This window comes from Chlorocebus sabaeus, chromosome 25 (genome assembly GCF_047675955.1).
Source record: "Chlorocebus sabaeus isolate Y175 chromosome 25, mChlSab1.0.hap1, whole genome shotgun sequence".
Classification (NCBI taxonomy): domain Eukaryota; kingdom Metazoa; phylum Chordata; class Mammalia; order Primates; family Cercopithecidae; genus Chlorocebus; species Chlorocebus sabaeus.
This window is the reverse complement of record NC_132928.1, coordinates 78,798,011-78,823,340: the sequence shown is the minus strand read 5'-3', so window position 1 is coordinate 78,823,340 and position 25,330 is coordinate 78,798,011. Positions and strand designations below refer to the sequence as shown.

Below are 25,330 nucleotides of genomic sequence, written 5' to 3'. Positions count from 1 at the left end.
ATTTTTAAAAAAATATTATAGACCAGCACTTATCGATATGAAAAGTTAGCCACAATAGACTATTAAAGAAAAAAGTTTATAATACAGCATATGTGGTATAGTTTTAAGCACACTTAAAATAAATATATGCATATAGATTTTGTATATAAATAGATATTCATATATGTATTAGCAGATGTATATATAAAAGAAAAAATCAAGACTATATAGCAAATAATGACAGAAATGGTATTATAATGAATTTTTACTTTATATATTTTTCTGTATATATTTTACTTTATATATTTATATAAATACTTTACATATATAAATATATAAATATACATATTTTATATATTTACTGTATATTTTTTACTTATATAAAATAAAATCAGTATTTTGAAGCGATACCTGAACTTCCATGTTCATTACAACATTATTCACAATAGCCAAGATATGGACTCAACCTAAGTGTCCACCAGCTGGTGAATGGATAAAGCAAATGTGGGACAGAAACACAATGAGATACTATTCAGCCTTTAAAAATGGAAAAAAATCCTGCCATTTGCAGCAACATGATGTGCCTGGAGGACACATCATGAAATAAGTGAAATAAGTCCGGCACTGAAAGACAAATACTGCGTGATGTCACTCGTGTGGAATCTAAAAAAAGTTTATCTCATAGAAGCAGAGAGTAGAATGGTGATTACCAGGGGCTGGGGGCAGGGGGCGGGGAGATAGTGGTTAAAGGGTGCAAAGTTTCAGTTAGAGGACTAAGTTCTGGAAGACTGTTGTATAGCAGGATGATGATAGCTACCATTAATACTTGAAAATTGCCAAGAGAGTAGTTTTGTTTGTTTGTTTGTTTTTCATTTGAGACGGATTTTCGCTCTCGTCACCCAGGCTGGAGTGCAATTGTGGGATCTCAGCTCACTGCAGCTCCCGCCTCCTGGGTTCAAGCAATTCTCTCCTGCCTCAGCCTCCTGAGTAGCTGAGATTATAGGCACCTGCCAAGACACCCAGCTAATTTTGGTATTTTTAGTAGAGATAGGGTTTCACCATGTTGGCCAGGCTGTTGTGAAGCTCCTGAGCTCAAGTGATCCGCCTGCCTTGGCCTCCCAATGTGCTGAGGTTACAGGCATGAGCCACTGCACCTGGCCGAGAGTAGATTTTCAAAGTCCTCATCACAAAAAGTGGTAAGAATGTGAAGTGATAGAAATGTCAATTAGCTTGATTTAGTCATAACAAAGCGTATAACCTATATTAAAACATCACATAGCACAACATAAATATATGCAATTTTTCATTTATCAACTAAAAATATAAAAAAATTCTTTTAAATGTTAAAATAATAAAGGAAAGCTCCTGTGAAGCACATATTTATTTTTGTTCCATAGCAGATTTAATTTTTTATCTCAGCAATAAAATGCAAAATCTCCATCAAATATAATAAAGTTCTATTCCAATGAAATATCGCTTTTGAAGCGATACCTGAACTTCCATGTTCCCCTTTCCTCTCCTACACTCCAGCCCCAGGAGGCTTAGAGACCTCGGTTCATGGTGAGAGTCACAAAAGGGAGTTGAGGAGGGGAGAAAGAAGCCACTCACACTTCTTCTCACTCATACTTCTTCTCACTCACACTTCTTCTCACTCACAATTCTTCTCACTCACACTTCTCACTCACACTTCTCACAATTCACTTGATTATTTGATCATTACTTGAGATGAACATTCTCATTAACTTGGTACCCTTTTGTTTTGTTTTGTTTATAAACAGCAAACGTTTATTTCTCACAATGCTGGAGGTTGAGCAGTCCAATATTAAAGTGCCAACTGATTTGATGTCTGGGGAGGGCCTACTTTCTGGTTCATAGACGGCACCGTCTCGCTGTGTCCTCACATGGTAGAAGGGTGAACCAGCTCCTTCAAGTCTGTTAATAAGAGCACGAATCTCATTAAGGAAGGCTCCATCCTCATGAGCCAATCACCTCTCAGATAACTTGGGACTCTTTGAATTACCCAAGCATGGGAAGGAAGGTTGTACAAACTGCCTGGCTGTTTAGAATTCAGGAACAAGGGAAGAATAAGCCACAAACTAAACATTAAAAGATTAAAAAGAGGCTGGGCGCGGTGGCTCACGCGTGTAATCCCAGCACTTTGGGAGGCCGAGGCGGGCGGATCACAAGGTTAGGAGATCGAGACCATGGTGAAACCCCGTCTCTACTAAAAATAGAAAAAAATTAGCCGGGCGCAGTGGCGGGCGCCTGTAGTCCCAGCTCCTCGAGAGGCTGAGGCAGGAGAATGGCGTGAACCCGGGAGGCGGAGCTTGCAGTGAGCCGAGATTGCGCCACTGCACTCCAGCCTGGGGGACAGAGCGAGACTCCGTCTCAAAAAAAAAAAAAAAAAAAAAAAAAAAAAAAAAAAAGATTAAAAAGAAAAATAGAATAGTATGACAATGTAAGTTAATTTGCATTACCTGGGTTGTCAGTGGGGTAATTTTAAAATATTTATTGGAGTTTTGTAGTTCCAGTCTTGGTGAATGATATATTCCTACTCCTTCCACATTTTGACACTGGGGTCTTCGTGATTTTCTTGCTGACCTGTGTGATGTGCCTCCACACCTTTGTCGTGGGGATCAGTGTTGTCTAAGAGACTGCTCCGGCTTCTCTAGAACTTTATAAAATTAAAGGGGAAGACCTGATGTCAGCACTCACTCTCTGTTCTGTTTCTACTCAAAGATGTGATCCAGAAACTTTGACTTTTCCATCTAAGTTCTAAGTTGCATTTAGGCCAAAATCTATGCCTTATCTATGCAGCTTTTTTAGCCAGAGTAGCACTTCAGGTCTTCCCAAACTTCCTCCCACTTAGTGCCATGGCCTCCTGTTAAATTACTTGTTTGACCTCCCAAGTCTTCCAAATTGTCTCCTAATGATCTCCCAGCAAACTACTGCAGGGACATATATTTAAACTTGGTGTCGAAATTACATCTTTAATAATAGAAAATATTTTAAATAGAACCCCCAAAATGGCATCATTAGTTGATATTTTCAATATTTTGTCACAGCAGGAAATATTCAGGGTTATGTTAAAAAAGATTCACTCTTTTGGATCTGGGCCTAGGTCTATACATAGCACCATATAGAGCATGTTCAGTGCCAAAATAATTAGGATTGGCACAATAGCACTTGGCCTTAGCTGTAGTTTGTTTTTTTTTTTTTTAAATGGAGTCTTGCTCTGTCGCCCAGGCTGGAGTGCAGTGGCGCAATCTTGGCTTACTGCAACCTCTGCCTCCCGGGTTCAAGTGATTCTCCTGCCTCAGCTTCCCCAGTAGCTGGGACTACAGCCGCATGCCACCATGCTTGGCTGATGTTTTTTGTATTTTTAGTAGAGATGAGGTTTCAGCATCTTGGCCACACTGGTCTTGAACTCCTGACCTCGTGATCCACCCATCTCGGCCTCCCAAAGTGCTGGGATTACAGGCATGAGCCAATGCACCCGGCCTGAGCTGTAGTTTTGACTATGCATAAGTGCATTCATTTTTTCAATCTTTAATGAATTGGGAAATTTCCTGAATTGGAATCCTCTTTGATCTACTTGGACCTTCTGCCTCATCCACCTCTTGACCAATGCTGGTACTCTCCACTAATACAGAATAAAAAATATTATCTCTACCTGGCAACATACAGCAATTGTGTCTGGACTAGACCGATTAGTTCTGGACCTATCCAGTCAAGAGCATATTTGCTCTATCTTCAACAGTTACCGGATTATTTTCTACACTGCTAACTCAGACTTGTAGCTTTTGCCTCTTTCTTTCTTATTTTATTTTATTTTTTTTAAGAGATAGAGTCTTGCTCTGTTGCCCAGTCTGGAGTGCAGTGGTGCAATCATAGCTCACTGCAGCCTCGAACTACTGGTCTCAAATGATCCTCCTTCCTCAGCCTCCCACATGTAGCTAAGACCACAGAAATAAGCCACCAGGCCCCGCTTCCTGTCTTTCTTTATACCAAAGAATCAAGTAGACATTTAAGGAGATTTTATCACTTAAGTTGATTTGACCCCGAAACAGCTCCTTCTGAAGATATCCTATTCATTCATTTATTAATTTGCTCATTCAACAAATATTCGTGATACCATTACTTTATGCCTGGCACTGTCTGCCCACACCTTCATTTTGTTTCCTAGGGAATTAAAGAAAAATCACATCATAGGACACCTGTATTACCGGATGCATAATATCTTTGTGAGCAGTCATGTAAAAAACAAAATCATTCCACTCTTGTTTTAATGCATTAGTGTATCTAATGGTGAGAAACATTTCCCCAGAGGGAGCTGATTTTGCAAGTAATAAAGATTAGATGGACAGAACCAATAAAAAAAGGAGAAGCTGATGCAGGAAGACACAGGAGGTGTGACTGATGGAGGGCATAGCTGGGGCTTGAAATTTCATTAGAGGTAATTCCGCAGGAAAGCTGAAATTATTCAATTAGGTATTTAAGAAGATTCGATCTTTCTCTCATGAAGAGACACCCTCAGGGGTATTTCACATACGCTTCAATTTCTTTTACAACTCCTTAGAACATTTTAGATATTTTATTCAAGTCACAGCGGCCTCTATAGTAAGAGGTCCTTCGGGAGTGAGCATCAATTATGACGAATTAGGAAATGAACACATCATGTCGCTTTTGTTTATGAAGTCTGACTTTTAGAAATTACTAATATTAGTAGAACAATAAAATTATCATGGTAGATTGTACAAAGATGTGTTCTAATATAATATACTGGCTTCTTAGCCTTTGTAGGAATGTCAGCATCATTCTGTGGTTGGCTCTTTGCTTCATCTTGACTTTCATACAGGAAACCTTACAGAAATTGAGGAAATAGTGTCCCTGTTAGCACCGGTCTCAAATTTTCTGTGTAGTGTGTTTCCTTAATGATACCAGCTGGACGTCATTATCCAAAACTAGGGGTGGCACAGTGTAGTACAAAGGTGATATTTCCAAGGCAACCTCATCGAGGTAGCCTTACAATAAGTAATATTTGACAGTCCTCATCCAATGCATTTACTCAACATCTATAACAGATATGATGTATCTTGAGTTTCATGAGACTCAAATATCATGCATATTTAGTGAAAAACAATGACAAAAATATTCTGGCAATTGGGACTCTACCAGAGGGCTGCAAATGCCTTGAGGTTGTCATGAGAGTCACTAGAATACCCTGAAATAATTGAAGAAATGTGCTCAATTGCAACACTGCTGTCACCACCTTCTCCTATACATCTGCTGCCCAGATGGACTTTCCATGGCAGCCCAGGCCATTGACTCCTCAGGAAAATGGAAATACTGTGGAAGGTAGGTAAGATGTTATACCCTCCTCCTAGTGACCAAACGATGGAAGATGGGCTCTTGTGAAATAAAGCAAAGAAGATGCCGAGAAGTCTTCAGTGTACATGAACAGATTGTTTCAGTTGACAGTAGAATCTGGACATCATTGAATGTGCCAATAATTCATAATTTCCTTTTTGTGAAATGATTTTACTTGTATATGTAGATTGTTAAGTTCATTTGGTGACCCTTTTAAAAGGTTTTATTTTCTCCTCTTATTTGTTGAAGATGCTAAAAACTGTGATGACCATTTAATAAAAATGTTTAAATGATTATGGCTCATGCCTATAATCTTAGCACTTAGAGGCTGAGGTGGAAGGATCACTTGAGCCCAGGAGTTGAAGACCAGCCTGGGCAACAAAGCAAGAAGCCTCTTTGCAAATAATAATAATAATAATAAAATTAGCTAGACTTGGTGGCTCATGCCTATAGTCCCAGCTACTCGGGAGGCTGAGGCAAAAGGATCGATTGAGCCTAGGAGTTTGTGGCTGCAATGAACAAGGCTCTTGCCACTACACTTGCTTCAGCCTGGGTGACAGAGTAAGACTATCTCTAAAAAAAAAAAGTTACCAAGTTTCTTAGCATATTTATTAGGATACCATAAATATCTTGATGCTTGAATTTCAGTAATAATGTTATTACAGAATTATTTTTTGTCTAAGAAAATGATCAAAAATTACAACTTGGGAAAAAAGTGCGATCGTCTTGATTTGTAATGTTGTACTTTTACTTATAGTGCCATGGTGTTGATAAGCAGGCAAGAAATGATTGATTTTTTTTTTTTTCAGCCGTTTACCTCTGCAAGAGAACAATGCAAAACAAGGCACGACTGGAGCTCGCAGACTATGAGGCTGTAAGTACCAAGGACCTTCTGGCAAGGACAGTCATAGGATGCACAGCAGTAAGGCCCACAGTCTTTTCTGGGCAGGCTGTTAACTCTCCATTCATGGATCTTTTTTCTTTTCTTTTCTTTTCTTTTCTTTTCTTTTCTTTTCTTTTCTTTTCTTTTCTTTTCTTTTCTTTTGAGATGGAGTTTCACTCTTGTCACCCAGGTTGCAGTGCAGTGGCACGATCTTGGCTCACTGCAACCTCTGCCTTCCAGGTTCAAGTGATTCTCTTGCTTCAGCCTCTGGAGTAGCTGGGATTACAGGTGTGCGACACCACGCCCAGCTAATTTTTTTTTTTTTTTTTTTTTGAGACAGAGTCTCGCTCTGTCGCCCAGGCTGGAGTGCAGTGGCGCAATCTCAGCTCACTGCAACCTCCACCTCCTGGGTTCACGCCATTCACGTGCCTCAGCCTCCCGAGTAACTGGGATTACAGGCGCCCGATACCACGCCTTACTAATTTTTGTATTTTTAGTAGAGACGGGGTTTCACCATGTTAGCCAGGATGGTCTCGATCTCCTGACCTCGTGATCCGCCCGTCTCGGCCTCCCAAAGTGCGGGGATTACAGGCATGAGCCACCACACCTGGCAGCTAATTTTTATGTTTTTAATAGAGACTGGGTTTCACCATGTTGGCCAGGCTGGTCTTGAACTCCTGACCTCAGGTGATCTACCTGCCTCAGCCTCCTAAAAGTGCTGGGATTACAGGCATGAGCCACCGCGCCCAGCCTCATTCATGGATCTGAAGGGTCAGATTTCCAGGGATCTGGCATCACAGTGGGCTCATGAATCCATTTACTTACTTCCTCTCTTCATTCACATTGCGTGTGGCAAAACTCGAAATACATAAACTCAAAGTATAAGAGGGAAGCATATCTTATTTTCTAAAATCTACTTAACTGTCAAAATGTCAGATACATCCTACATAGTGAAGATATCCAAACTCTGAGGATTAAAGACCATTTACCCTGGGAAAGAGTGGGTTTTGCCAAAATTTTATCTGCTGACGGTGATCATCAGCAGATAGAAGTCATCTGCTGTCATTTGTGCAGATGGTTGCTACGTTAGATTTCCTGAATTCAAAGCACTGGGTAGGAACAGGTTGTGGGCCGCCAGGGTGTTACATGTATTGTGAGGAACCGAATAGGCTGACTGCATGCGTGGTAGGAATGTATTGCTGTTCTGTTCCTCTATAAAGTGAGTACAGAAAAATCCAATGGGTTCATCTGGAACACCTCCTTATGTACCAGGTAATTTTAGTATTTTGCAGATACATATTGGATTTTTAGTCCCGTTCTCCGAAGTCAGTAATTCAAAAACTTGATATTTGTAACAGATTTTTCTGCTTCCTCTAAGACTGACAATATGAAGATGAGCTGAATTCAGGGAGCGTGGCTTATCTTTGAGAACCACAGTACACTTAGGGCTTTAGAAACTCTCTATTTGTTTCCTTGACAAATACAAGTGGTAACCAAGCTAGAAGAGAGCAGTGAAGAAGAACACTGAATGTCCTCACATGGGGTATGTTTTTCAGGAGAGCCTGGCCAGGCTGCAGAGAGCGTTTGCCCGGAAGTGGGAGTTCATTTTCATGCAAGCAGAAGCACAAGCAAAGTGAGTCCTTGTGAGTCTTTTGGAAGATTTGTTCAAGTTGTGCCTTTTTGTCCAGAGAGGCACTGCAGTTAATACTAAATGCTATCCATTGTTACCGTGTTGACAGAGTGGACAAGAAGAGAGACAAGATTGAAAGGAAGATCCTTGACAGCCAAGAGAGAGCGTTCTGGGATGTGCACAGGCCTGTGGTAAGCAAGCGTCACACTCTCATCTTGAATCCGTCTTCTCTGTCTGTGGGAAGAGAGGGGAGCCTTACCAAAGTAAGGGAAAGCCTGGAGTGACCCCTTGCACTCCCCACGGTATCTTGGTGAATTCGTTAAGAAAAGATCACCACTTTGGTGTAGGATGACCAGACCTCAGTAGCATCAGATTTAATTTCTAAAACCATGCATTTTCCCACCATGATAACGCTTGCTTACTCTCTTGCTATTTGAGGTATCTAATGCTTCTGTATACATTTGAAAGAAAAACCACTGCAACAAAACAGGTTTTCATGTTTTATTGTTTACATTTTTCTGGCTTTATAGTAAAAGTGCAAGTAAAGATGTTATTCCTGCCCTAATTTTCCTTCCCTCCCTCCCTCCCTTCCTTCCTTCCTTCCTTCCTTCCTTCCTTCCTTCCTTCCTTCCTTCCTTCCTTCCCTCCTTCCTTCCTTCCTTCCCTCCCCTCTCTTTCTTTCTCTTCTTTCTTTCTTTCTTTCTTTCTTTCTTTCTTTCTTTCTTTCTTTCTTTCTTTCTTTCTTTCTTTCTTTCTTTCTCACTCTCACTCTCACTGTCTTTTTTTTATGGGATCTATCTCTGTGGCTGGAGTGCAGTGGCGTGATCTTGGCTCACTGTAACCTCTGCCTCCCAGTTCAAGCTGTCCTCCCACCTCAGCCTCCCGAGTAGTTGGGACGACAGGCAAGTGCCACAAAGCCTGGCTAATTTTTTGTATTTTTGATAGAGATGGAGTTTCACCATGGTGCCCAGGCTGGTCTCGAACTCCTGAGCTCAAGTAATCTGCCTGCCTCAGCCTCCCAAAGTTCTGGGATTACAGGGATAAGCCACCATGCCCAGCCTGATTTTTTCTTAAAACCTATTAGTAGCCTGCTTTGGTTGTTGACTTTCACAGTCTAACATTTCCTGTGGCTCAAATTCAAATCAGCCTGCATTTTTAATGACACGACATTGGATCTCTATATAATAACTTAGCTGGCTTTCTTCCTTATTAATGTTAAACTATGTGCCTCAGAGTAACATTAATGAGTATCCTTAATTAATACCAGAAAACTGTATGGATAACATTAAACAGTGGTTACCAGCAACCATAAGACAACCTCATATATTTCTTTCTATTTTGATGCTGTATCGTTTTCTTCTGTAGATTTATTTAAATACAGACAAGGCACTAGAGAATAATATTTATATAAGTATTATTAGATAAATAATAGGTTCATAGCATGAAAGACAAATAAGATTGATAAGAATACCTTACAATTTTCTCTTCAACTACCTTCAGAATCAGACCAAAATAGAAAGTCTCCAAAGGTTTGTTTATATATGTACATATTTCAGCTTCAGATAGCAATGCAATTGTTAAATGATATATTGAATTTGTTCTCTCTTTTGAATTCTGAAAAGATTAGAATTGAGAATTAACTGGTTTTGCTACTGAAAATTCAGTGTGAGTTTTATTGTTCATGAAGAAAAAGGATTTTGAGGTCAGGTGCATAGCTATTGCAAGGACAATAAGTAGGATTTTTATTTTTTTTGTTTGTTTAAGCAACTTCTAGAAACCAGTCAATGCGTTATGTTCCTATGCTTATCCACTTTGTCCCCTGGACATCTGGTGGCTCTTTTCTAGCCTCGTTTAGCTTCCATGGCCTGGTTCCTCCTGGCAACCCAAGAGGACTCACACCAGGCCAGCTCCCCTGCACTGCCCACATCTATTTCATGCTCTGAGACCCGTGCTCGCAGAGATGACAAATGATTCCACCTCAGACACTCCCCTGCTCCACTGCCTAAGGCCTCTGTGTGCTTCTGTTGGAGGCAGAATCTGATCCCAGTTGTCTTTCCCTCTATCCAGTGCAAGCCAGGCGCTAGTCTTTCCTGTCTCCCACCAGCAAAGAGCACATATGAGTGTTATCCAAGAGGCCTCCACCACACCCTTCACTAGGCTTCCAACTAGAAAGTCATCCCAAGGAGGATCTGGAGGCAGAAACCACCCAGAAGCCACTGGCTCCATCTCCCTTGTTGATTTTTTTTTTTTTTTTTTTTTTTTTTTTTTTTTTTTTTTTGAGACGGAGTCTCACTCTGTGGCCCAGGCTGGAGTGCAGTGGCGCGATCTCAGCTCACTTCAAGCTCCGCTTCCCGGGTTCACACCATTCTCCTGCCTCAGCCTCCTGAGTAGCTGGGACTACAGGCGCCCGCCACCACGCCTGGTTAATCTTTTGTATTTTTAGTAGAGACGGGGTTTCACCGTGTTAGCAAGGATGGTCTTGATCTCCTGACCTTGTGATCTGCCTGCCTCAGCCTTCCAAAGTGCTGGGATGACAGGCGTGAGCCACCGCACCTGGCTGCCATCACTTATTTTCTAGAGGAAAATAGAGCTTTGGGTTGTCATGAGCCTCTGAGAATGGCATTTACCTAAACCAATCCTACCTTCAACCATTTCTTTTTCTTGCATTATAACTTCCTGTATTACTTTAGAGGTAATCCCTCTTGGCATTTTTAAAATTTAAACATTTCGAAGTGATCTCAGGCACTAGTGAAATGCTGACACTTGTCCAAAGGCTTTGTCTGCCATACAGGTGCTGGTGTTTATCTTGTTTTTAGTCTTTTGGGTCCTTACTCTGAGTTAATAGACAAAGATGATGATGACAGGGACATTAACAGAAAGGTTCTCCTAAGAGAGCTCCTAATGCTATTTTCTCAGCCAAACACATAAGATCTATCTCTATTTGCTGGCTGTAGTGTTAGCTAAGCAATGACAAGAACTTTCTAAGGTAACTAGGCCCCCTGAAGAAAAAGTGGCATAGGGGAAAACAGCAATATTGTGATACTTTCTAAGAATGTCTACACTTTTACATTTGTCCCTAGAAATGAATTCTGCAGTTGTCATAATCAATCCTAATATATTTAGACCCTAAATCCTATATCCTAGAGTTAAAGTGAATAGGTATTTCTATAGCTCAGTTTCTTCTTCATAGTCTGTCCTGTCTGTGGCCGTAATGAAAGACTCTTTGTACCTTGTAGTATTCACTGTAAAATTTAAGTGTCTTCTAGACAGGATCTGTGAAGCTAGGAAGCTAGGCCTTGCATGTTAACACCAAATTATTGCCACCCAAGCAACCTAGAATCCTAGACCATGTGTAGGAAAATACCAGAGAGTATCTCAAACTGTCCAGAGGCTTAATCTGGTATGGCCTGGGGCCTAATATTGCATACCGCCCCTCACCAGAAGATGTCCATATCTAAGAGATTGTCCTATTGTGTACACTTCCAGTTTTTATTATGTCAGCTAACGACCAGTAGAAAAGGGAATAGGGAGACCTGGGCAGAGTGAGAAGCAGCTGGGCTTGGGAATCAGACAGACCTGACTCCGTTATTTATGAGGCCCACCGTGCAGAGGGATTTGCCCTTTCTGAGATGTAGGAGTCTCACTTAGAAAATGGAAATATATCTACCTACCTTGCACTATTGATTGAACATTAAATGAGATCACCTGGGTAAAAGCAGCTGGCAAATCACTTTAGCAATCTCACTTGACAGGTGAAAGACAATAAATTTTCAGCTTCCTTCGTGAACAGAAACAGAGAGTAGCGCGAAAAAGGATAGAGAAAAAAATGGAATATGGAAACAGATAATGCAAACGCAGCTCCTATACTTCATGGTTTTAATGACATCTGTGAATCTCGCAGAGTACAATCAAGGAGCATCACAACCTTTGTCTTTGGTTCTGAGGTCTCAACCAGAATAACTCCGAAGACCACTCCCATAGTCATCTCCTTTTTCCTCCAGCCTTACCTTTCCACTTTTCCATTTAGGGATACTTTGCATGAAATAGGCTGACCTTGACTTAAGGCTGATGTGGTCACCGTGGTGTTAATTGCTCATCTATGAGCCCTCTCTCTTAGTACCCTTTATTTGTAAACTCTTTTATTTCCTGTATGTTTGCATTTTTATTTAAGCCTTTATTCTGGAATGTAGAATCTGTCCTCTAGGTGCAGAAACGCAAGACTTAGAACAAAGCAGCCTTTCTTGGTCTTTATCAAACTGTTTACCTGAAATAAGTCAGACCGGGTTGACTTTCCCCTTCAAAGGGATTGTTCCTTTACCCACCTATGGAACTTTTTGAACTGTGTGGGGAATGCTTTTATCCCCAACATTTTTGTCATTTAAATATGTAAGTCCTGGAGTCGTCTGCCAATGCAATGGCTAAAACATGTTTCCTTCAAAGGTTGAATCTGAAACTCATGAAACAGGGCATTGCCACCCTTCCCATAATATGGAACATGGATCATGGGATACATGTCGATACATATGGAAAGGTATCACGTAATGATACCTTTTATTCTGTATCAATATGTGCCAGATATTATATTAAGGCCAGGCATAAAAAGTGGACTAAAACACACTCCTTGATTCCTAAAACTCGTAGTCCAGTGTCGCATTTTATGAACATAGTCATTAACGCAGCAGGATGAGTATGACTGCACTATTTGTTTTCTGAAGGGAGATACAGATGCTCGTGTTATTTATAGGACTTGCTAAGGTTCAGAGCTAGCAGTGGGAGAGCCAGGCCTGGAACTAAAGAGTGCTGTGGATCCAGGCAGAGAAAGTAGCTCCAGCAAGAATGAGATCCTGACTTTATGTATCTATCCTGCAAAAAGAAAGAATAAATAGTTAGAATGCAATAGTCCACATAGGATATAGCTGTGTTTATAGGTGTCTTATTATATTTTACTCATGGTTTTCATACATCCTCTTGCTTCTTAAAAAATGGCTGTATTTATAGGTGTCCTTTTGTATTTTATCATGGTTTTCATATTTTACTGTTTTTAAAAGTCCAGAGTTCAGGGCATCTTTCATATATTATAGGCCACACGCCCCTGACCTAGGGAAATCCAACTAACACGTGTAGAACGCCCCTGCCAGGGATGTGTATACAGTATACACCCTAGAGGGCCATTGCCAACAGGGCTGCCTGGTAAGTCCTATCTTCAATGTTTACTTATGATGATCTTGTGTAACAACCTATATATGTTATTATTTCAAGAAGGATCTAAATGTTTATTTTTTATTTTTGTTTTTATTTATTTTTTTTTTTAAGACAGAATCTTGCTCTGTCACCCAGGCTGGAGTGCGGTGGTGCAATCTTACCTCACTGCAACCTTCACCTCCCAGGTTCAAGCAATTGTCTTGCCTCAGCCTCCTGAATAGCTGGAATTACAGGCGCCTGCCACCATGCCCGGCTATATTTTTAGTAGAGACGGGGTTTCACTATGTTGGCCAGGCTGGTCTCGAACTCCTGGCCTCAGGTGATCCTCCCACCTCAGCTTCCCAAAGTGCTGGGATTACAGGCATGAGCCACCGCGCCCAGCCTAAAATTTTTAAAATATATAAACTATATTTAAGCCTGGGCAACTTAGTGAGATTCCATCTCTTCAAAACGTTAGCCAGGTATGATGGTGCATGCTTGTAATCCTAGCTACTCAGGAGGCTGAGGCTAAGAAGATTCCCTGTGGCCAGGAGTTTGCGGTTGCAGTGAGCTATATCATGCCATTGCACTCCAGCCTGGGTAACAGAGTGAAACCCTGTCTCTAAAATACACACACAAACAAACACATACACACATATTTAGTTTACAGAAATTATTAGTACAAAAAAGAGATAAGAAAGTAGGGTCTAAATTTTGTTATGGTTTTTCAGAAGGTTAATTGAGAAAATATGAAGTAATCACTATCAATTTTAAAAGTCTTGAGATTGATATTCCCATTAGAATAAAAAGCTCTATACTTAAATGTCACAGATCTGTGACACGATCTAATTGAAAGACTTTTAAGTTATGTAATTATATTTTCCTGAATCGATTTGCCTTCGTAAATATATAAAGTATCTTTATTTTCAAAAGCCAGAAATGGAGTTATCCTAACAGCATTTTTGTTGAATGTTTTTCATTTTGCTTTTCCTTTCACAGTTCTGCTATTATACCTTTCAATAAAAAATATAACAGATAAGAGTTGATCCTTATGAAGCTTTTAATTCAAGTAAAGGTGATATGCTACCTTACCTTTTGAATACTTTTATTCGATTTGATTTGACACGAGCATTTATTATTCCAACCTCAAGAATGGATTGGAAGCCATTAGCCAGAAATGTAGTGGGGAAAGGGAAATTTGCAATAACAGTTCAGAATCTTTAAAATATACTTAAAGTCAGTTTAATGTGAAATATGATATACTATGTGCATTTTACCTAGAGTGTAGAAAATATACATAATATGATTTTTTACCTTTCAAAACACCATGAGGTCATTTTTAGGTCAGATTGACACAGAATAATCATTCTAGTACTTAATGTCTCTATAAAATAAAGTTAGCCTCCTAAGTATGTCAGCGTTTACTCCAGAAAAAAAATTAAGGTCATAACACTAAAAAGGACTCTTCACTTACTAAGGACTCTAGACAGAATTGCCAGAAACTAACTACTGAAGAATATAGTGGGAGAAATACACCGGATTGTAGTATGACAAAGATAATATAGTATTTCAGTTGACTTGTGTATTTAATGCTTCAAGAATTTAATGAAGCCCCACACATACACACACACAAGGAATAATGCATTAGTAGTAGCCTGTATTAACAGGATTTTAACATCTAGCTAAATTGGAGTGAAACTTCTAGTTGTCAAAGTTCTGAAGAAACTCAATTTTTAGCATTTTGTGCCCCATCCTCTACACCATACTTTAAAAAGAACGTGGATGAGCTGGAGTTAAGATGTGAATGGATGGGCGGTAAGGAGGCAAACTAAAAAAAGGAAGAACAAAAAAAATTGTGAAATTATTAATAAGATTAGTGACCCTAGGAATGCGAAGTCCCATGGAAAGTGTCTTCCTACTTTGAAATGTTACTAAGCAGACTTGGAATAAAGTTTGTTAGTTTACCACACATTGGGTTCTGTATGACTACTGTGAAAATGACTGGAAAATAAAATCTCAATATAAAAGCTTTCTAATACTCAAAGCTATCTAAAGGTCATTGCCAACTTCTAATGATGCAAATGATAAATTCAAGTATAGATTAGAAGTCATGAGCCAGAAATAGAATGGAGAAAAGGCAATCAGTGGATAGAGAATGAGATTCATAATTTTCAGAGTTCTTTCCTGAAACAACAATTAGATCACCTTCTTTGCTTCCCAAGCCTGTTAGTTTAGGGTTGAATGCATGCCAAGCATTCAACAAAGACGTCATGGATAAAAAGGCTTAAGCAGAGAAATGGAAATATACTTCATCAGAATATTCAATATAGAACAATAATCATTGAATTCTTCCTGAATTCAAGTTAAGCAAATCCTAATCACAAAGTAGTGAGAATAGTTGATTTACCTATGCTTTTTAAAACCCATATGTAATCAGCATTTTGTAGCATTTTCGTTGACACTGACCAGAACACTTGTTTAAACGTCTGTCAGACCACGATTTCTTGAAGAGCGGAGAGTCTGTCTTCAATTCCCTATCCTAAACCTAACATTTTGTAGCATGCAACTTAATGCAAAATATTGAGTCTGAGTAGTTGAGAAAATGGTGGACATATGAAATTTGCAAAGGATTTTGCTAAGGGTTCGTAGCAGATTTGGAACAGTGAGTTTGTTTTAGGGCATGCTGAGTGTGATGACATGACATTCAGATGGAGAGAGATCTTGTCAATAGTTGTAGACATGAGACCAAAATTTGAGGGATGTTTCGGGATATAGAATTGATTCTGAAACTCATTAAGCTAAAGGTGATAGGTAAACCCTGAGACAAGGGACAGTTTGTTACAGCAAGGCATAGAGAGTGAAAGGGGATTTGTTATCCGTTTGGAAGGTCTCTTGTCCTTGTATCTTGCTTATAGTCCCATAAATGTCCCTATATATCTTTTTTCTTCAAATAAATTCATATAGAATAGCCTGGCAAAGCAAGTGTGTGTGTGTGTGTGTGTGTATGTGTGTGTGCGTGCGCATGTGTGTGCCTGTGTGTGTGTACAAATCCATTAAATATGAAGTTAAATGCTAACACTGATCAAAAGAAAGCTGGAGTAGGTAGATTAATTTCAGACAAAGCCAACCTCAGAGCAAGGAAAATTATCAGAGATAAAGAGGAATATTACATAATGATAAAAGGATCAATTCTTCATAAGGACATAATAATATTTAATGTCTATGCATTTAACAACAGAGCATCAAAGTATGAGGCAAACACTGAAAGAAGTGAAAGGAGAAATGGATAAATACGCTAGTATATTCTGAGACTTTAATACCCCTCTATCAGTAATTTACAGTTCAAGCGGGCAGAAAATCAGTAAGGAACTAAGAACAAGGTTTAACTGAAGTACACCATCAATCAACTGGATATAACTGACGTCCATAAAACACTTCATACAACAACAGCAGAATACACATTCTTCTCAAGCTTCCATGGAGCACACAATAGAAGAGATTGCACTCTGGGTCAAAAAAAACACACCTTAACAAATTTAGAAGACTAGAAATCACACTTAGTATGTTCTCAGACCAAAATGATGTAAAACTAGAAATCAGAACAGCTAAAATATCTCAAAATACTAGTAGATTAAACAACACACTTCTAAATAACATGTGGGTCATAGAAGCAGTCTCAAGAGAAATATAAAAATATTTCAAACTAATTTAAAATAAAAATATACTTTATCAAAATTTTCAGGATCCAGTGAAAGCAGTGCTTAGAGGGAAATTTATATCATTGAGTATATGTACTAGAAGAAAGAAAGATCTAAAATTAGTAATCTAAACTTCCACATTTGGAAACTAGGAATAGGAGAACAAGTTAAATCCAAAGTAAGCAGAAGAGAAGAAATGATAAAAATTAAAGCAGATGTCAATGAGAATGGCAAGAGAATATAGAGAAAATCAACATAATCAAAACTTGTTTTTTTGAAAAAACCAATGAAGTCAATAAACCTCTAGCCAGGTTGACTAAGGAATAAAGGGAGGAGACACAAATTACTAATATCAGAAATATAAAAGGGTCTATATCTACTGATTCTGTGAACACTAAAAGCATAATAATGAAATATTCTAAACAACTCTATGCCCAGAAATTTGAAGGCCTAGATGAAATGGACCAAAAGGAAAAAAAAGAAAAAAAAAACAGGAAAGAAAGAAAGAAAAACACAATGTACCAAAGCTTACCAAGAAAATAGATAATATATATGGGTCTATATATATGAATGAGAAGGCCTACATCTTAACATCTATTATTAAATATTAGCCTATTCAATTAAAGAAATTAGGCCAGGAGTGATGGCTTATGCCTGTAATCCCAGCACTTTGGGAGGCTGAGGCAGGAGGATCAGTTGAGCCCAGTTGTTCAAGACCAGCCTGGGCAACACAGCAAGACCCTGTCTCAAAAATTTAAAAAACAATAAAATGAAGACATTGAAACAATAATTAACAACCTTCTAAGACAGGAAGCACCAGCCCAGATGGATTCACTGACGAATTCTAGCAAAGATTTAAGGGACAAATTATATCAATTCTTTACAATCTTTTCCAGAAAATAGCAGAGTGGCTACCTCCTAACTCATTCTGTGAGGCTAGCATTACCCCAATACCCAAAACAAACAAAGCCATTGCAAGGAAAACTACACACCAGTGTCTCTCATGAACACTGCATGTCCTCATCATGTAAAATCCTCATCAAAATATTGGGATATCACATCCAGTGATGTACAAGAAGAATTTTACACCACAGTGAAGCGGGAATTATTCCAAGTATTCAAGACTGGTTCAACGTTTGAAAATCAATTGATATAATCTATTGCTTCTACAAGCTATAAAGAAAAAAATCATAAATCCATATTATAAAAACGAATGAATTGGACTTCATTAAAATGAAAATCTTTTACTCTATAAAAGACATTGTTACTAGAATGAGAATTCAAGCCACAGACTGGGACAATATTAGCAAAAAAAAAAAAAAAAAAAAAAAACTGATATTTTGGACTGGTATCCAAAATATACAAATAATTCTTAAAACTCAACAATAGTAATAAAACAGCCAGTTAAAAATAGGCAAAAGATCTGAACAGACACTGCACCAAAGAACATACACGGAGAGCAAAAAGATGCTCAACAGCACATGTCATTAGGGCTACATTAAAACAACAATTGGATACCACTGCCCACCTATTAGCATGACTAAAATCCAAAACACTAGCAACATCCAATGCCAGTGAGGAAGTGGAGCATCGGGAACTCTCATTCTCTGCTGGTGGAAATGCAAAATGGTACAGCTACTTTGAAAGATAATTTGGGAGTTTCCTATAAAACTAAATGAACTGTTACTACACAACATAACATTCACACTCCTTGGTATTTACCCAAATGAATAGAAAAGTTAATGTCCACCCAAAAACCTACAAATGTTTATGGCAACTTTATTCATAGTTGCCAAAACATGGAAACAATCAAGATGTCCTTCCAAAAAATGACTATGATATATTCATACAATGGAACGTGTATTCGTTCGTTCTCATGCTGCTAATAAAGACATACCCGAGACTGGGTAATTTATAAAAGAAACAGGTTTAATGGACTCACAGTTCCAGAACTCACTCACTATCATGAGAACAACGTGGGAGTAACCACCGCCATGATTCAATGACCTCCCACCAGGTCCCTCCCACAACACGTGGGGATTACGGGAACTACAATTCAAGATGAGGCTTGGGCAGGGACACAGCCAAACCGTATCAGAATGTTTTTCAGTGATAGAATGGGATGAGCTATCAAGCCACAAAAAGACACGGAAGGACTTTAAATGCATCGTACTATTAAAGAAAGAAACCAGTTTTAGAAGGCTAGTTATCATGCCAACTCTATGACATTTTGGAAAAGGCAAAACCACAGAGACAGGAAAAAGATGAGGGGTTGAAGGGAAAGCAGGGAGCGATGAAGAGGGAGAGCACAGATTTTTAGGACAGTGAAAATATTTTGTAAGGTACCTTAATGGTGGACACGTGTTGTTATATGTTTGTCACAGCCTATACAATGTACATAGCACCAAGCGTGAACCCCAATGCAAGCTCTGGAATTTAATTACTATTAATGTAGCAATATTGGTTCAACAACTGAAACAAACGTACCACATCAATATAAGATGCTAATATAGGGGACTTTGGGGTGGGATGAGGGGACTTACGGGAATTCTCTGTACTCTGTACTCAATTTTCTGTAAACCTAAACTACTCAAAAATAAAGTCCATGACTAATAAAAAAAAATAGAGATATAACTTTTTTACAAAGTGAAACAGAGGGCACATCATAGGAGAGTATAATGAACTCAACAAAATCTCTGACCCCGAGAACAAAACAGCGTCATGTGGTGATATCAGCAGATAAAAGTGAATTTGACTTAACCTAACATCAGGTCCACCTATATAGAAAAGCTGACGGTTGTTTCATTGTGTGTCTTTGTATGCCGTATAGACAAGACCTTGAAGTAAAATACAAAGCGCGGGTATTGGTTCTCTCCTTTACTCAGTGTGCTTGGCGTTGTCTGTCTTATTTGGTAGATTCATTCTTGACATGATCAATGTGATTTGAAAAGAAGCAGAGTCCCACAAAAATGACTCAGATATTTTTTTCTCTGAAAAAATCATACTAATCATAAGAGAAATATTTTTCTCCTTATGAATATTATGATGAGAAATCCTGCCAATGATTTCTCCTGGATAACAATTAATACATGCGAAATATTTCTTCAGAGAATGCTAAAAATTCAAAATTCCCTTTTGAAGGATTAGTTGCACCACGATTGTGTGGGCACCCCACATGTTGTTCTGAGGCATGGTTGTGTATTAGTTGTGTACTTTAAACAAACAAGTATATGATAGAATATCGTTATTCCTGTGGAATACATTTTTTCTAACTATACTATTCATACAATAGTTTGGCAAGAAAAAAATGGAATGAGGGAAGTAAAGTGGTACATTTCTTTGATTTTCACTGAAAAAAAGAATCTGTGCATTACACTGTTGATTCATTCATTTAGTATATCTTTCAGCCAGCGTTTATAGTTTCCCACAGTAAAGGCTGAAGACAAAAAGATGAGAAATACTGCCCCACTGACTAAGATACTCAGAATCCAGAATAAGTAGAACAGGGGCTTAAATGTATAATTATTACACAAATACTATGATGAGATCTACAGTAGAGCTATGAATATAGCTGTTTTAAAATAGAAGTTTACATTGAGCTTTAAAATAGAGGTTTACATTGAGCTAATGTTAGGATCTGGAGAACTTTTCACACATAAAGACAGTAGAATAAATCACAAAATAAACAGCTAATGCATTTTATTAAAAACTCACTTTTGTGTTTAAAAACATAATTGAAAGGCATAGAAATAATCTGAAAATACTTGGAGCAAGAGAACAAATACATTTTGATATTCTGAATGTATAAAATAATTAAACAATTCAGAAGTATTGTGATTTCACATAAAATAGACAAAAGACTTAAACTGACCACTTATAAAAGAAAATATATAAATGGCTATTAAAAATTGGGAAAAGAGTTTAACCTTTCTAGTCATAAATTAAGACAAAGAGATGACAATTTTTTTCAATATATTTTATTTTAAAATCTCAAATTAATTGTATGCAATCCTGGCAAGAACAATAGAAAGACAAGTGTTTCTAAATGCGATGGTAGGTGTGAGCACTGGTATTATCTGTATAAAAATGAATTTGACAGTATGAATTAAAAAGTTAAAATCTTTTTCACAAGCAGATTAACTTGTCCAGAGTTATACAATAAAATTAGAGTGGTTAAACAGGGTAGCTAATATTTGAAACAGCATAACTATTCAACTTATTGGGGTGGTTAAATAAGATATATCCACAAGATAGTAAATTATATAACTCGAAATGAGAATTTTAAAGAATTGGAAAGATGTGGAGAAAAACTATGCTGAAACGTGAAATAAAATCACCTGAGCCCGGGAAGTCAAGGCTGCAGTGAGCCGTGACCATACCGTTGCATTCCAGGCTGGACGACAGAGTGAGACCACATCAAAAAAAAAAACAACAACAACAAAAAACAAAAAAAAAGGAAGAAACAAGAAAAGGAAGAAATTATCTAAATACAAAATTGTATGTAATATGATCCCAATTTTGTTTGTAAAAATAGATACCTAAACAGTTAAGAGGTAATATACTGACTATTGATTGTAACTCTTTTGGGATATTTGGTATCATAGGCAATTTTAATTTTCTATAAAGAGAAGGTATCACATTTATGCTCTGAAAAGTTGTAGATAAAATGTCCTTAAATCCTCATGGTTGACCCATAACATCTGAGATGAAGGTAAGCATGCTTCTGCTGTGCCTGGAAATAGTCAGAACATGCAGAGTGTATGGTATCCCAAAGGATTATAAATCATGCTGCTATAAAGACACATGCACATGTATGTTTATTGTGGCACTATTCACAATAGCAAAGACCTGGAACCAACCCAAATGTCCATCAATGATAGACTGGATTAAGAAAATGTGGCACATATACACCATGGAATACTATGCAGCCATAAAAAAGGATGAGTTCATATCCTTTGTAGGGACATGGATGAAGCTGGAAACCATCATTCTCAGCAAACTATCGCAAGGACAAAAAACCAAACACCGCATGTTCTCACTCATAGGTGGGAACTGAACAATGAGAACACTTGGACACAGGAAGGGGAACATCACACACCGGGGCCTGTCATGGGGTGGGGGGAGGGGGGAGGGATAGCATTAGGAGATATACCTGATGTAAATGATGAGTTAATGGGTGCAGCACACCAACATGGCACATGTATATGTATGTAACAAACCTGCACGTTGTGCACATGTACCCTAGAACTTAAAGTATAATTGGAAAAAAAAAAAAAGGAGTAAGATTAGCCTGCTTTGCTTTGGATAAAAGGAGGCAGATTTTGTCTGAATGAAAACTGTTTTCATCCTTCTAATTGTCCAGTGGATGGCATCACATGGCAGGGAGATCTCTGCCATCTGAAAAGTCCAGACAAGGAGTAGCGTCTCCTCTCCTGAGTCATTACTTGGATCTTGTCCCCTACTATTCAGTGCTTTGCATTAGGAGAGGGTGAAATTGGAGTGTTATTGATTAAAGGAACTCGGATTGAAATTTGAGAGCATTATATTCCAGCTAACTTAATAAAAAGAGATAGTGCATAACGCTTGCTTTCTGAATTCAAATTTTAAAATTAGATACATTACAGATTTATATGAAATTAAGCAAACTGGGAATAGATGACCAAGAGGGAGGAAAAAAAGTTAGAGATTTAAATTCTAGTTATATTATTAAGAGTGAAGCTTCCTCCTTGGTAGACCATCTTTTCCCATGATTAGAGTCCGTGATTTTGCATGTACAATTAATGCCTGATTCTCTTTTAGCCAGTGATGTGGTATTTAGTAAGACCAGGGTGTGATTTTCACACAGCAAAAGCAATCATCTAAATTGTCTCTGTCAATTATTATCTTTGTTCAGCCTCAAAAATGTGTATGTGACATTTCTCTGAAATAGCTCCAGAAAGGAGGTTCCAGAAGTGTTCCCAAGAGAACATTCCTGAATGTTTTTTGTATGTTTCATAATCAGCATGGATTTTCACATATTTGCCATTTCTAAAATGAAGAATATGCTTTATTTTTTATTTTATTTTTATATTTATTTATTTATTTATTTATTTATTTATTTATTTTGAGATGGAGTCTTGCTCTGTCACCCAGGCTGGAGTGCAGTGGCGCCATCTCGGCTCACTGCAAGCTGCGCCTCCCAGGTTCACGCCATTCTCCTGCCTCAGCCTCCCGAGTAGCTGTAACTACAGGCGCCCGTCACCACGCCCGGCTGATTTTTTGTATTTTTGGTAAAGACAGGGTTTCAGCGTGTTCGCCAGGATGGTCTTGATCTCCTGACCTCATGATCTGCCCACCTCGGCCTCCCAAAGTGCTGGGGTTTCAGGCGTGAGCTACCGCGCCCGGCCAGAACATGCTTTGAAATCTGGTAGTACATGTAATGACTGCTGCCTTTCATCAGTTCACAGATTGAACCAGTTTTTGCAAGTGATATTGTTTGTGCTTCTGACTCTCATTACTGTGAGGAGTGGTGTTAAATTTTCAATTAATTCCCATCATTGGCTTCATTATCTCAAATGTTGGGTATGTAGCTTTTGTATTAATCTGGACCAAGAAGTTGTATCTTATCTTATGGTTGAGAGAGTGTTATCATAATATAAATAATATAATTTTTGCTATAATTATTTCATGTTGCTAACATGCTTGGTTATCTTGAAGAAGCAATTCCCCTAAAAATGTCTGTATTCCACTGTAGTAGTTCCTGATAAAGCTATTCTTTATCTACTACTTTAAGAGAAGTGATTGCAACTTCGATACATTCTCCAAGACAGACAATATTTTCCCTGGGAAATGATATATTTATTTTTTTCTGAGAAAATCAGGCCTAGAAATCTCTTAAAACATGCATGTAGTTACATTACCTTAGTTATTCATATGATGTCCTACATTTTACCTCATTATTTAAAAATACCAAAAAATGCACTTGAAAAAGTTTATGTAATTGAGTGGTTACTTAGCAACCTTCATTAAAACTTGATATTTCACCACCAGTTCTTAACACACACTGACGAGGATAATCACAGACAATGTTGCTTGTGATCCAGATGACTTAAAATTGGTCTTTTCCTTCATCAAGTTTCACCTTCCAGAAAAGTGCCGCTTAAAGCAACACAAAACCGCCAGGAATCCCTGAGCCTGAGTTGCTGCTTGTGTGCCTTAGAGCCAGGGAAAGGTAATATGTATGTTGATAATTTCCTTTGTATCTTGTTTGGCTCTTACTTGCCTTTGGTTGTGAGAGGAAAGGGTGAGGTTCTATAGTCTTGGGTCCCTGAAGGTCTTTTCCACAGAGCAGAGTCAACATTGGAGAATCAATACCTCTGTCTTCACCAGGTTGGGAAAAAAGATGGGCAGTAGATAATAACAATGAGTTTATTCGTGCCTAGAGAACATTCACCAGGTGCCAGGTTTTATTTCTGGCACTTTATATAAATTACCATATAATAATCACAACAACTACAGGAAGTATAGGCATACCTTGGAGATATTTGGGGTTAAATTCCAGACCACAGAAACAAAGCAAAGATCACAATAAAGTAAATCACACACATTTTTTAGTGTCCTAGTGCATATAAAAGTTATGTTTACACTATACTGTAGTCTATTAAGTGTGCAATAGCATTATGTCTAAAAAACAATGCACATACCTTAATTTAAACATACTTCATTACTGAAAAATGGCAACAATCATTTGAGCCTTTAGCAAGTTGTAACCTTTTTGTTGGTAGGAGATCTTGCCTCAGTGCTGATGGCTGCTGACTGATCTGGGCGGTGGTTGCTAAAGGTTGGAGTAGCTGTAGCAACTTCTTAAAATAAAACAACAATAAACTTTGCCACATCAATTGACTCTTTTTTTCACAAAAGATTTCTCTGTAGTATGTGATGCTGTTTGATAGCATTTTACCCACGGTAGAACTTCTTTGAAAATTGGAATACATCCTTTCAAACCCTGTCCTCGTTTCATCAACTAAGTTATATAATATTCTAAGTTCTTTGTTGTCATTTCAACAATATTCACACCATCTTCACCGGAATTAGATTTCATCTTAAGAAACAACTTTCTTTGCTCTTCTATAAGAAGCAACTGTCCCTTTGTTTGAGCTTTATCATGAGGTTCAACAATTCAGTCAAATCTGCAGGCTCCACTTCTAATTCTAGTTCTCTTGCTATTGCCACCACATCATTACTTCTTTCAAAGTCTTGAATCCCTCAATCATCCCTAAGGACTGGGATCAACTTCTTCCAAACTCCTGTTAATGTTAAGATTTTGACTCCTCCCATGAATCATAAATGCTCCTAATGGCATCTAGAATGATGACCCCTTTCCAGAAAATTTTCAATTTACTTTGCCCTGTTCCGTCAGAGGAATCTAATCAGCTACAATAGCTGTAGCCTTACAAATGCATTTCTTAAGTAATAAGATTGAAAGTCAAAATTACTCCTTCATCCCTTGACTACAGATTAAATGTTGTGTTAGCAGATATGAAAACGACATTGTCTTCTTGTACATCTCCATCAGAACTCTTGGGTGACCAGGTACATTGTCAGTGAGCA

At 38.2% G+C, this 25,330-nt stretch overlaps 1 protein-coding gene across 8 annotated transcripts in view; it reads left to right on the top strand.

Moving 5' to 3' along the window:
* Positions 1-25,330, top strand: part of RGS7 (regulator of G protein signaling 7) — a 571,447-nt gene that overhangs the window by 471,757 nt on the left and 74,360 nt on the right. For all 8 annotated transcript variants that reach the window (XM_007989930.3, XM_037986188.2, XM_007989927.3 and 5 more), the window contains 3 exons: positions 6,159-6,223; positions 7,789-7,865; positions 7,972-8,053. In XM_007989930.3, the coding sequence (XP_007988121.1) occupies positions 6,159-6,223; positions 7,789-7,865; positions 7,972-8,053 (224 nt within the window). The remainder of the gene's footprint in view (positions 1-6,158; positions 6,224-7,788; positions 7,866-7,971; positions 8,054-25,330) is intronic.